This window comes from Tupaia chinensis, unplaced genomic scaffold (genome assembly GCF_000334495.1).
Source record: "Tupaia chinensis unplaced genomic scaffold, TupChi_1.0 Scaffold139935_1, whole genome shotgun sequence".
NCBI classification, from domain to species: domain Eukaryota; kingdom Metazoa; phylum Chordata; class Mammalia; order Scandentia; family Tupaiidae; genus Tupaia; species Tupaia belangeri.
Genome location: NW_006199814.1, coordinates 1,549,125 through 1,562,839, shown reverse-complemented (window position 1 = coordinate 1,562,839; position 13,715 = coordinate 1,549,125). Strand labels below are relative to the sequence as shown.

The following is a 13,715-nucleotide window of genomic DNA, read 5'->3' as shown; positions in this document are numbered from 1 at the left end:
TCTCTCTCTCTCTCTCTCTCTCCCCCTCTTCCTGTCTATGATGAGTGCACATGCCCTATAGCAAATTTTAAAATAGTAATAATAATAATGATAAATAAAATTATAAACATAATTCTTTAAAAATATATATTAAATAAAAGTGAAGAGGGAGCAGGAAGACTCCAGCATTTTCAGTGACACTATTGAATTTTGCTCTGGACATGTACCTGTGCTCTGCTAAATGTACTTGAAAAGGCAGTGAGAACAATAATTCTTTTAAAAGAATGATTTTGTCTGAAAATACTAAAATATAAAAGTCAGCACACAAAAGGTTAGCTTTTAACTATCCAGAATCAACCATTCCTTTATATTTTACCAGATAATAGATATGAATTTATGGCAGTAGGTGATGGCTTAAATTTAAAAAAAAAAAATTACTTGCCAGAGGGTATGTGTACTCACTAGAAAGGAGATGGATAAAGCCCCCTCAATGGTGCATGTTTATGCTTCAACCCCTTCTCCTCTATTTTTTTATCCCGCCAGGATTTGGGGCATGCACACATACCTATTCAGTGTGTTTTTTAAGCAGCTTGAGTCAGGATTTGAGCCATTAGTTAGCCATGTGGAATATACTGCCTTAACCACTAAACTACAGGACTGGCCCTGGCCTAATTTTTTAAAAGGAGAACTAATTGCCAACTCTCTTGAAAATCACATTTTGCTTGAAGGCAAGAGAATATATCTTCAAGAAAGGAAGAGAAGTAGCAAGAAAGTGTCTCTGGCCTCGAGAAACATATTGAAAAAGCATAAAGAACAGCACAATAGTCTCTTAAACGGACCAACGACATGGACAGACAGAACACAACCTATCAGCAGGTGCCACGATGCACAACTAAGGAAGAAATGCTCCTCCACAGGCCTACCCTGAGAGTCCTTGATTTTAGATGCCCCTGGAATTTAGATGCAATCCTGACAAAATGGAAAAAACCACTATTTGTCTGAGACTCACTTAAAGGAATAGGGGCTTGTAAAATAAATTAGGTTCAGTTACAAAGGAAAAAAAAAGGAGAAAGTTACATTTCACAAGGAATTTTGATAATATCTCTAATGTCCACTTTCAGAACTCTTAAGTAAATAAGGCAAAAAGAAATTCAGTCAAGATAGATGGTGGGAAACCATCATACTGATGGCTATATCTTAGACGGTTGGACTATTTTGCAATGAAAATACTTTTAATTAAAATACGTTTATTCCATACCTGGACTTGTAGACTAAAATGTGTTCCCTTTAATCCTAGTATCTATCGTGGTTTAAGCAGTATCCTCAATGCTTTAAATGTACCATCTCATTAAATAAATGTTCATAGCATCCCAATCAGTTACATATCAGTTATGTTTTCCATTTTATAAACAAGGAAAGTGAAGCTAGTTTAAAGAAACAACACGAGGGGCCAAGTGGTGATATAGTGGTCGTGAAGCTGGATTCGTGCGCGCTTGTATCCCAGGCCCCTCCCGAACATGCCAGTTGCACACACACGTTCCTGTGCCCAAGATCCAGGCTTGCCGAGATCACGAGTGGATCACAATGTGAAGGCCTTGTTGGAAATGACTGTCTCTCTCCCTTTTCTCTCTGTCTCTTTTGCAGAAGAAATCAATAAATAAACTTAAAATTTCACTAAAAAATATAAAGAGACAATATAAAATAATTCTCGGCCATCTTGATTAGATTTGTTCAACAAAGGAATAATTTTTTTCAAGGAAATAAATAGAAAAGAAAATCATTTAAAGCACTCAGAGAAGAGGGAGATTCCAGTGGAGCCTTCAAGCCTAGGGAATAGGGTAGCAAGGGATCTGATGATGAGGTAAGTCTTCATCTAGGAAGCCATTTTGTCCTAGATATAAAATGGGCACAGTGAATGAATGTAAAATAAATAGATTTAAAATGAAGCAAACAAACAAAAAATGGGCAGGTATGGGAAGAAGGTCTCAGTGGAATTTGGCAGACTGGGATGAACAGGGAAGTAGATGAGGTGACAATGATGAACAGATCACAAAAATTTTGACCTTTTATATACTTACATGTAAGTAGTCATTACTCTGAAACATACCTCTCTTGCCCTTCCTCTAAGGCCCCAGCCTCCCGATGACCCAGCAACTAACCAGTGGAAACACTAAAACACAGCCCTAGCACTGCGCCTAACATCTGTGATGACTGGTGGGCAGCTCAACCACACTGGGAGTTAAAAGAAAGTCTCTGTATCACTCTTAGTGATCACCTTTATTATAAGCCAAGCTAAAATCTCTTTTCTGAATTCATCAACAAAGACATATGTGGGGAGTCTTGAGCTCTGAGTGTTGGGAAACAAAAAGATGCCTGCCTCTTAAGATCATTGGTATCATTGGAAGTGGGCCAATTTAGACTTCTAACCCTCAACTGACAAATTAGATGAAGTTAGCTAAGAATATGAATAGGGCCCAGGGTAATACCAGAGGAGGCAGCACGGAGCAGGAGATGAGAAAACAGGAAAAGCAAGGAACCTCACAAGTTCGCCAAGACCAGATCCTGACTTGACTACTCAAGAAGCCTAAGTCCCTGAAGTTGTTAATAGCTGCTATTGCGACCAATTTTCAAATGTTTCATAATCCAACATAACTGTCTAAGAACAAGAATTTTTAGTGTATTTATTAATTTTTAAAACAATTATTTAATTGTATTTGTTTTATTATTTTTAAAAATTTGTCCAGAGAGAGAGAACATGAGAGGGAAAGTGAGAAGGCAAATCGTCAGGTCTAGGACTGGAACCACAGATGGCCATGTGGGAGTCCAGCACCTTACTCACCACACCATCTGCCGGCCCATTTAGCATATTTAAACTTAAGCTTCCTCATCTTTAAAATGGTTGATTTGAGTGAACCCATGTCCTTTTTAGCTCTATATTCGTAGTAACATATAATTTATGAGCTGACCTTTAATGCTGTTTCTAAAAGAGAAAGAGAGAGAGAGGGCAAAGGAGTTCCCATCAGCCCACTTTTTAGTAAATGATTTGGAGAAAATGATTAACTTGCCTCCAAGCCTAAAACTTATCTGTGTATCAAAGAAACAAAATTGTTTACATCATCTATTCTCTTCAAATCTTGTACCTATGCTAACAATGTTCTTCTTTTCTTTAATTCTCATGAAGTTGGAGTTGTTTGTCCAAGTCAACTATTACAGCCAGAATGTGATCTGTTTCTCTTTGGTGCCAGCTTCTTGTTGAGACAGGTAACGGAAGAGTTTGTGGTTTTTCCTCTCATTAGGAATTTGTTTTGGCATTGGCAATGCTTCACTGATCATTATGATTCTGTGTGCCGCTGCTGATTCTACTTCAACGTGGACTTCTCCAGCAAGGAACTTTTCCAAGCTGAGTACTAGTTAAGCATTCACTCAGGGGCCTCCCCTGAAAGTGTTTCCTTACTGCAATGCTGGGCAAGCTCCCTCTGTGTTCCTGTTGACTTTTTTCACAGTGAAGATTACTCATTGCAGCTGAAGACTGAATAACAATAGAGGGGAAACGGTTTCCACATTTTTCCATAGAACACAACCCCAAACATTTATGAAGGAAAGCTAAAGGAACAACAAGCTTTCAGCAACCGTTGGAGGTGGACTCCAAGCTACGGCCCTGTGTGTGTGTTCTAGAACACAGCTAATGCTGTCCTTTTCTAGCAGATGATGTTTGCTCACACACAATTTATTCAAGGAATTTAGAAATGCTACTTGACAGAAATGAAATTAAGAAAGTTACGCATGTGAAAGTCTAATGATGGATGGCCTGCAGAAAGTCATGCCAACATTTCTAACGGTTCGACATTTTCCCTGCCATTCCTTGTTGAAACTGATCTTTGTACAAACTGCACTGCCTTTTTACTCTCCGCAGTCCTGTCATTTATCGCTGTTTTATATTTTCATGTCTCCTTTCCAACTAGATAATCAACTCTTTCAGCATTTTATCCTCTCTCCCCTTCTCTTCCTCCGTACCCCTACCCCACATTCCCTTTCCTTTACTGCTAGTATTTGCAGTTTCATCTGTGCCCTTTCAAGTGCATCCTCAGCCTTTTCATTTCAAATGATAATTTGCTTTTTGATTGCACATGGAACCTTAGGTAAAATGCCCTTTTCACTTCGGGATAGTGAGCTTTCTGACTTACTATAACCCCCAGATAAAAGAACTTGATTGCTGTTTAGTTTTTCTTGTGAGAAATAAACTCCAAATTCAGAATATTTTAATTACAAACATGTGTTCTTTTAAGACTAGTCGATTAGTAGAAAAGTCAAGTTGCCCCTCCCAGCCAAACACAATTTTTTACAAAGAATAAATCCTCTGGTAATAAACTTGAAGTTGTAATTCAGTATTTCTACAATTGTAAATATTTAATGTGTTCTGCAAATACGGTATAACCTGTTGGCATGAATTTCTTTTGTTCCAAAAAGATCAGTAATAAAATTACAGAAAAGTTAAACATTTTTGTTTCTTACTTCAAAACGTTTGAGAGATTTTGGAAGCGGGTGGGAAACGTTAAATTCTGCACGCCTGCTTTCCCAAGTTTCCATCCACACCGACTAGATGCAAACTAGCGTCACCAAAGCACACCACACACAAGCACCCACACAGATTCCTTCCTTGTGTTTAGACGTGAAAGGTACCTAACGTTCCCGAGCCATTTTTCATCCCTTCCTCCGTGAAACAGAGAGACAGATGTATCTTAGGCAGCTGTGGAACGTGGCGGATGGGGGAAAAAAACCGCTTAGGACAGGGCAGAATTGTTTCTGCCGCCTCGGTTGCCCATACTGGGCATCTGGGCAGGCTGCTCGGCTCCCTCCACCCCTGCTGAGATGATGCACTGCGAAAACATTCGCTCTCCCCGGGACGCCTCTGGGTGGTTTATAGCTGGGAAAATGTTGCCCCAGGTTTAAAATATCTGCCCAAGCAGCCTAGCGCGGCTGAAACTCTTTCTCACTCTCTGCTGCCTGCGGGCGCTCCCGCCCTCTGCTGCCAGAACCTTGGGGATGTGCCTAGACCCGGCGCAGCGCACGTCCCGGCCAACCGCGAGCAGAACAAACCCCTGGCGGGCAGCCAGGAGACTCCCTCCCTGCCACCGCCCCCCCGCCAGCGCCTTTTTCCCCTGTATACAATACAACATCTTCCTTCCTTAGTTCCCTTAAATCACAGCGCAGGGAAACCTCCTCAGAGCCTTCATCCAGCCACAGACCAGCATGTCTGGGGGCAAATACGTAGATTCCGAGGTAGGCTTGGTGGGGGCGCGCCGGGCAGGGCGCGCGTGGAGTGCCTGCTTCTGCTATCTCCCACTCCAAATATTCCGACTGCTCTCCTTGTCTCAGCCCTCTCCCCACTTCGGAGCACTCCTCCCGCGTTGGCACCGCTAAGGAATGGGCCTGGGCGGGGAGGTGAAGAGAACTCAGGAATGTTTTATGTTTTTTCTATTGGGGAGGGAGCTCAAAGGATGCCCCTAGGCTAGAACGCGGCAAGGGGTGTTGGGGTCCTGGGGATGGGTCTGCCGGATCGTTGGCACATTTTTGGATGGGCCCAGGGAGCACCCCCACAGTCCGCCTGCTTGCTGGGAGACGGGGAGCTGGAGTGCGGGGTGGGGGTTCATTTACCCATAGTCCTGGGGACAGTCCCCGTGAGTCCCCGCCAGGCGCCTGAATCGGCGGGCCCGGCGGCGGCGCGCGTCGTGCTTGTACTTTCCAAAGTTCTTGGACCATCTCAAGAACTCTTCTAGCATCTCCGCGTCTGGCAAGGGCGTCGGAGAGGGGTGGGACTCCTCTCCCCCAACTACCAGCACCACTTCCCGCCACCTCTCGGTGCTCGGACTCCGCCGGGTGTAGGGACCTGGTTTCTCCAAACGCAGTCTCAGCCTTTCAGCTGCGGGCGGGAGCCTGGAAGCGACCCGAGGAGGGTGGGTGGATTGGGGGAGCTGGGCAGGTGAGATAGAGTTCTAGGAAATTTTAGGGGGTCCAGTGTACGGCTTGGCCCACAGGTGGGGGCATGCAAGGGTGTGAAAACAGGGGGGATGGGCGAGCCAGGAAGGGACTAGACAACGTAGAGAGTGAGGGAGGGGTACCGGCAGGTGCGACCAAGAAGCTAAGGTAATGCGACCACAACTAAGATCAGAAGGTTCCGGATAGATCTTAAGGACAGACTGGAAGGCATTCTGGGGACAAGGGTAATGGGGAACCCGGACGGAAAATGGAGCAGGTGAAGCACTGGGCGCGAGTGGAGCTGCAGAGACCGGAGTTGGAGAGGAGACAGAGATCGGCCTCCTGGTGTCCGGGGGTCTCCGCGGGGTACAGCTGGCTGGGTTTGCGCGGGGCGGAGGCCAGGGCTGACCGCTCAGTGGGGTTTGCCCTGACCCCTGGCGGCGGGCGGGGGAGGCCGGAGCTCCCTGCCTGGTACCGAGGGGTGTGGTGTCCTCTCTGTGATCCTCTTAAAAAGCTTGCGGCGCGAGTTTTCTGTGCGCAGAACCTTCGCTGTCGAAGCGGTTAGTTCGATTTCGAGCTCGAGATTTTCCTCGCCGCCAGACTGACTTCTGATCGCTTGTTTTTCTTTTTGAAATTTTCTTCCCAACGCCGTTGCCACCCTCCCCCTCCTGGCCATCTGCCCTCCGCAGGGACATCTCTACACTGTTCCCATCCGGGAACAGGGCAACATCTACAAGCCCAACAACAAGGCCATGGCAGACGAGGTGAATGAGAAGCAAGTGTATGACGCGCACACCAAGGAGATCGACCTGGTCAACCGCGACCCCAAGCATCTCAATGACGACGTGGTTAAGGTGAGCTGAGGCGGCCAGCTAGGAAGTGCCCAAGGGGCTGCTGTCAGGGCCTGGGCAGCTCTCCTCTGACAAGCAGCCTGTGCATCCTGCTCTAGCTTTGCAGCACACACATGGGTATCTGTGGGGAGTTCCCTGGGCTCTTAGAAGGTCACACTTCGCTCCTGCTAGGGAGCTCAACTGGAATTGAATTAACCTGAGTTTTGTAGCATTTTCTATCACTACACTGGGAAAGGAACCGCTTGACTTCAGATGCAGTTGGGCCCACACTCCTGGGGAGGATGACATACTTGAGTTCCATTCCCAGGTGGAAAGTCTAGCGAGGGCACCCCTTGCAGTAATTGGTATGAAGGCAGTAAGATGATTGCATATGGACTCTTGCTAAGGGTGAGCATTAGAAGGCAAAATAGGCATGTTCCCCAGCTAAAAATATCGGAAGTTATTTTCTTAAAAATAATAAAATGGATGGTAATGCTAAGGACAAATGGCATATTTTATATACGGGTTTCAAAAAGATCATGAAAATATGTCTATGAAACAAATATGCATGGATTTTTAATTTTTTGCCTAAAAATAAACACATACTTTAATTCCATTTTTCTTGAACTTTTTGAAGTCTCTCTTTCTCTCGCTGAGGCGGCCAGCTAGGAAGTGCCCAAGGGGCTGCTGTCAGGGCCTGGGCAGCTCTCCTCTGACAAGCAGCCTGTGCATCCTGCTCTAGCTTTGCAGCACACACATGGGTATCTGTGGGGAGTTCCCTGGGCTCTTAGAAGGTCACACTTCGCTCCTGCTAGGGAGCTCAACTGGAATTGAATTAACCTGAGTTTTGTAGCATTTTCTATCACTACACTGGGAAAGGAACCGCTTGACTTCAGATGCAGTTGGGCCCACACTCCTGGGGAGGATGACATACTTGAGTTCCATTCCCAGGTGGAAAGTCTAGCGAGGGCACCCCTTGCAGTAATTGGTATGAAGGCAGTAAGATGATTGCATATGGACTCTTGCTAAGGGTGAGCATTAGAAGGCAAAATAGGCATGTTCCCCAGCTAAAAATATCGGAAGTTATTTTCTTAAAAATAATAAAATGGATGGTAATGCTAAGGACAAATGGCATATTTTATATACGGGTTTCAAAAAGATCATGAAAATATGTCTATGAAACAAATATGCATGGATTTTTAATTTTTTGCCTAAAAATAAACACATACTTTAATTCCATTTTTCTTGAACTTTTTGAAGTCTCTCTTTCTCTCTCTCTCTCACACACACACATACACACATACAGATATATATATGAAGAAATCTTCTTACCTAGGAAAATATGGCATCTGTGCACAGCTAAGTGAGTTTACAAAACCAAAAATAATGTGTTCCTCTAGATTTCTCCTACAGACACCTTAAGCTAGGTGTGCAAAGTTGCTCCTTTAGTGACTGCGTAGGTCAGCCTGTCCTGAGCTAATGGGACATCAGAGTTGGAGTTCTGTTTTATACTTTCAAGATGTGCTCGGTGAGATTAAAAATAGATGAATTAACTGGGCAATTGAGCAAACTTCGATCTGACTCAGTGGTCAGCTTTTTTGTTATCATTATGTTATTCAACTTTGACTCTTTTAGCAAATCTGGTTGGAGAAATTTATTGTCTGAACCCATCTGGATTGGGAAATCATGGGCTTGAGCCATCCTTGGCAAAGGGTATTCTTTGAGGGACCAGAAGGGCTAAGGAAAATCTGGGCCTTGGAGGATTAGAAGGTGAAGACCCCATTCTCCACAACCCCAGAGCAACCAAGAAAGAGAATGAACAGTTTCCACCCACCTGGCTTCCTATCTGTGGATGGGAGGAGCCACCGTTCAGAGACTGTTCACATTTATGAATAATATATTTCAAAAGGGGGAACAGTTTAATCTGTAACTGGAAGGAAAATGTAACTTTCAGAATTGACTCTCTTGGCTGGCTTGTGTAGGAAAAAAGAGAAAATTGCAGCATTCATGGGTTTTTCAACTAGCCAGATTATGGACTATTAAAAAGTAGCAGCATCAACAAAAGGACCTTATAAATTGGAAATTAGATTGCTTAAAAATATTTACTAAAAACATTACCTTAAGAGGAGAAGGACATTTTTACTTTTTTCCCTGGTCAAGTAGCTTTATACAAGAAGGAGAATTGCCAGGAAAAGAGGCAGATTTCAGAAAGGGCTCTCTTCATTGGATCCTCCCTGTTGTTCCACTGCACTGTGAGTGGGATTCCCTGGAGCAAGTGAACCTCCCGGGATGAGTCAGAGAGGCCAGCAGTGTGGATGTGGACCTCCACACATGGCATGACTAAGTTGAGAAAGAAAGGCCCCACTGGGAAAAGAGACTTCAACGCAGATGGAAAAAAAGCATAACAGGCTTAGAGGAAATAGCAGTTTACAAAATAGCATTTCAAAGAGCAAGTGTGGGGATCCTCAAATTAAAGAAATTAAAAAGAAAGACGTAGAGCAAGCTCCTGCTAGCCTAAAGGAACCAAACCCCACCCACTTGCTCATAGAACAGTGAGCAAAACAAGACAAACAGAATAATCCACCTGGAGAAGAATTTGGCAGGCCCACTTACTCAGATGCCCAGCATAGAGCGGACTCGGAGAATGCCCTGCAGAGAAATCAAGGTTAAAAATGCGAATTTCAAAAATATTCCCAAAGAGTCCCTGCATATCAGTAAGTCCCACAAAAGGGAGCCTACCTACCCCTTTTGAGATTCCTATTGAATACATTTCTATCTTTGAGTTTAAGCACAAACATGATAGAAAACGGGATGATCCTCTCCCTGTTAAATAAATGACCGTAAATAATCAATGTCTTTACATTTTACTTTTGACAGCATGGACTTTTAACATGATAAAGACACCGAGAAGTTTACTGATAATGCATGTAGCTTGAAACTTCACAAATAATAAAGAACATAGTGGAATGAAAAGTACCTAATCAAGTAAGGCAAGGACTGGCCTAAGAGCAAGCAGCCCTGTAAGGGTTGCCCTGTCCAATACTGTAGCCACTTATGACCATTTAAATTTAAAATTCAAATAACTAATGTTAAATAAAATTAGAATTTAGTTCTCAGTAAACTAACTGCAATTCAAGTGTTCAACATCCAAATCCAGTAACGCAGATAGAGAACATTTCTATAACCATTGGAGTCACAGATAGATAACATTTCTTACATCAGAGAAATTGCTATAAAACAATGCCAGACTAGAGTTTCCCCTGTGTTTTTTTTTTTTAATCCCTATTCTTAAGGCCAGCAAGTGGCATTGTGGCTAGGGCACTGGATCCCACATGTCTGACAGCACAGTTCAAGTCCTGGAACAGGCTGCTGGAGAATCATGTCAGGCATATGGGTGTGCATGCCCAAAATCGCAAGAGAAGAATGGAGGAGGAGGAGGGATTGTGCCATAGCCATCCCCCCTAGGGGGTGATTTCTCACTTCCCTTCTTTCTAGCTCTCTCTGGTAAGAGCACATGCACTATATATTTAAAAAAAAAAAATCCCTACTACAAGTTAAAAAAAAAAAACTCTAGATAGAGAATAAATGAAACATCAGTGTGAAATGTGAAGATCAACAGAGTATATCTACACAGTATTCTTTCAGTCCCATAAAACAGTTATTTCAGGAGAGAAAGAAAATTCAGAAGATGTGTGTGCCATGAATTGATATTTCAAAAGCTGGAGAATTATCATCTAATCCACTGGTGCTAATGACATGAACTGGAGTACACAATTTAGTCCCAATGAAATGACTTTCTTATCTTACTAAAATTTTGCTGCTTTATATTATGAGATATATATATATATATATAGAGAGAGAGAGAGAGAGAGACATTTACCCCAAAATTAAGTAGATTATAAATGATTCCTTAGCTAAAGTTAAAGTTTCTTAATTAAATTTCCTTTAATTAAAGTGGTCACATTCTCAGAACCTCCTTTATCCATCTGGGATTTCTAGGTTTCCTGTTCGTATTTCCATTCACATGGTTATTATGTATTTATATGGATTTTCTATGTAAAGAAAATGGCTTCAAATTTGTGATTCTGTTATCACATTAGCCATCGATTAATTTATCAAGTTCATGCGATACACTAGATTAGATGTTTTGCTGTGTAATTTCTAAAGTAACTCCTAGCAATCACAAAGGTTACAGGTATTACTGCTGGCATAGTGGTTAAGGTACTGGGCTCTCACGTGGTACAGTGTGTTTCTAATACTGAACCTGGAGGCTTGAAACTCATGCTGGGTGTGTGTGCATGCATACCCACAATCCCAAGAGAATGAAGAAGGGATTGCAGCATGGCCATTCTTCCAGGGGTGATTTTTCACTCTGTCTCTGTCTCTCCAGTGAGTATACACACCCTGCAGCAAAAATCTCTAAAAAAAAAAAAAGTAATAAAGCTAGTGAGACAAGATACATGAGGATAAAAAACTTTACACACACACACACACACAATGAACAACCACAAAAGTCACTGCCAAATGCTAACTAAAGTGTCTTTTTTTTTTTTTTTTTTTTGCCTTGACTCCTGGGAAACATATAGCTAAATGTAAAATTTCATTAATCCACGTTACTTATTCTCTCCTCATATGATTTTGTACTTTCTGTCCTTTTTAAACTGGTATGCTGTTTCATGGAATCTTTAACCATCATCATTTTGGAAATATGCACTGCAATCAGTCAGAAGTAAATAATAGTGGGGCAGGCAGGTGTCATGGTGGGGAAGGCACTGGACTCCCACATGGCCAATCACATTTTAAGTTCTGAACCTGGTAATTTGCTTTCTCATCCCCCCCCACCTCTCTCTCTGGTCAAATTAAATAATAATAATAATAATCATAATAATCACATTAAATAAATTCTTTTAAAAAGTAAATAATATTACAAAATGAAAAAGATTCTTAACAAGTAAATGACTTTGATTTTAAGTATTAGGGAACCCTTACAGTGGATAGGGCAATAGGTGCAGAGAGAGGCCACAGTGTAGATAGTGTAAAGAAGAGGATTTGAAGGAGGTGCTATCTGAGGACGGTCACAGAAGACAGATGGAACACAAATAGCAGGAAAAAGCACAGGAAGACATTCTAAATGAGCAAGGCATGGAGACGGGCATGTCTCACTCAGGGAAGTTTTAGTCACTCATTTTGATTGGGTTTTGGGAGTTCATGTGGCAGACTGATAAGTGATAAAGGTGAAAAAAACTGGTAGTGGCCACATGGCAGAGTTCTGAAGCCAGTATATATGATAAGGTTAGACCTGATCACACCAGCAGTGGGAAGCCAAGGAAGACTTCAAGCAGAAGTCTTGGCATGATTGAAATTGAGAACTGGCATAATGAAGATGTGCTTTCTGAAAGATGGCGCTGCTGAGGGGACAGGATGTGATGAGAGTAGCCAGTCTAGATGAGCAGAAAAGGGTTGAGATGTAATTGCTTCATGGTCCAGATGTGAAGTGAGAAGGACAATGCATAGTAGCATTGGAGATAGAACTATAAAAGCACAAAATGACAGAATTTTAGAATTGAAAGGGAACATAATGATTGCCAGGCTGACCTCCAATTTCTCTGTCTCTCTCTCTCTTTTTATTAAACATTAAGAGAAATGACAGGCTACCAAAAAAGTGACTCTCCGTACTTTCACATCGTTACTACCCAAAACAGATATTTTGAAACGTGTCATTAAGAGAGAACAGCCGAGATTATGTGATTCATCATGAAATGTTGTCATGAGGGGAGAAGAGTTTAGATGATTCTGAGATTAGTACTGAGACTAATCAGGACATCTGGAAGGAGGTCTTCATTGGAAAAAAAAATATGTGTTTATAGTTTTCTTTTCTAAATCTTGAACGTAATGATTCCTAAATATGCACGGACATGAAATTTTATTTAGCAGTCAAAAAAGAGGCATGCACGTGGTAATCAGATCAGTTCTGGTGTCAACATGGCAGCCTAATGCCTCTATGATCCCTTTCAACTAGAAAGTACTCTAGAGAGCCCCTGGTGACTAACATCAATATAATGGTCATTTATAAAATTATGTTTATTTTATACTTCTAATTAAAGTATAAGACTCAAAAGATTAGACTGCTTCAGAACACTCAGCACCATGTTAACATTCTCTTCTGTTGGAAGTGGTATCAGTTTGGCTTGTTTGTTTAGGAGATAGCATCACAAGATGGGGATTGATATTCTGCCACATCTGAAATTATGCATGAAATTTAGAATCCCCAGCTTGTAAAGTAGTATTATGGTTGTCTTTGGTGTGAAATTATTCTCACATTATTGTGGAAAGAACCATACTAAAATGGGGGACATTATTCATTCTTAAACATCAGAAATGCTTTCAAGTTCAGCCAAAAATTATATATATTTTAAATGCTTATGAAAAGAACGTCATTTTTTTCTCTATCTCTTAACCAGGGTCAAAAAAAAAATTGAGGAATGAATTCAACATTAGCTATAGTTGAATAAAATTTCACATTATTTATTAAAACTTAAGGCAAGGCAACAACAAATATCCTTGAATTAGGAAAAGGTTCATGATATGAAGTATTTTGTCAGTTAAAGGCAGTGTTGGCTACAGTTTTAAGGGGTTTAAAGTACGAACAGCTGCAACAATGAGCAGCATCTGGAGAGTCCAGTCATTTCAATAAACCACCTGCTTGTGTGTCCTGCACATTCAGGTCCATAAAATAATCCAAATGAAACCACTTTTTTAGTTTGCCCTACTTTTAAACATAATTCCCTATGATAAATGCCCAGAGAGAGCTGGTCCCCAGGAGAAAGGGGCTGTGCGCACTGACCTGTGGGGTTCTAGGCCCTTCTATGAGCTTTCTGACTGTGTTTGCGGTGGGAAAGGGCAGAGCACCTGTCTTTATACAAACATGGT

The 13,715-nt window shown here is 42.0% G+C and overlaps 1 protein-coding gene across 3 annotated transcripts in view; it reads left to right on the top strand.

The window, feature by feature from the left end:
• The first annotated feature begins 5,125 nt into the window (after nucleotides 1-5,125).
• CAV1 (caveolin 1) overlaps nucleotides 5,126-13,715 on the top strand; it is a 45,208-nt gene continuing 36,618 nt past the window's right edge. The window contains exons 1-2 of one of the 3 annotated variants that reach the window (XM_006162378.3): nucleotides 5,126-5,259; nucleotides 6,645-6,809. In XM_006162378.3, the coding sequence (XP_006162440.1) occupies nucleotides 5,230-5,259; nucleotides 6,645-6,809 (195 nt within the window). In that variant the 5' untranslated portion in view covers nucleotides 5,126-5,229. Of the gene's footprint in view, nucleotides 5,260-5,753; nucleotides 5,960-6,045; nucleotides 6,322-6,644; nucleotides 6,810-13,715 lie in introns of those variants that run through there. The other 2 variants (XM_014593212.2, XM_027765917.1) reach the window with 2 other exon arrangements.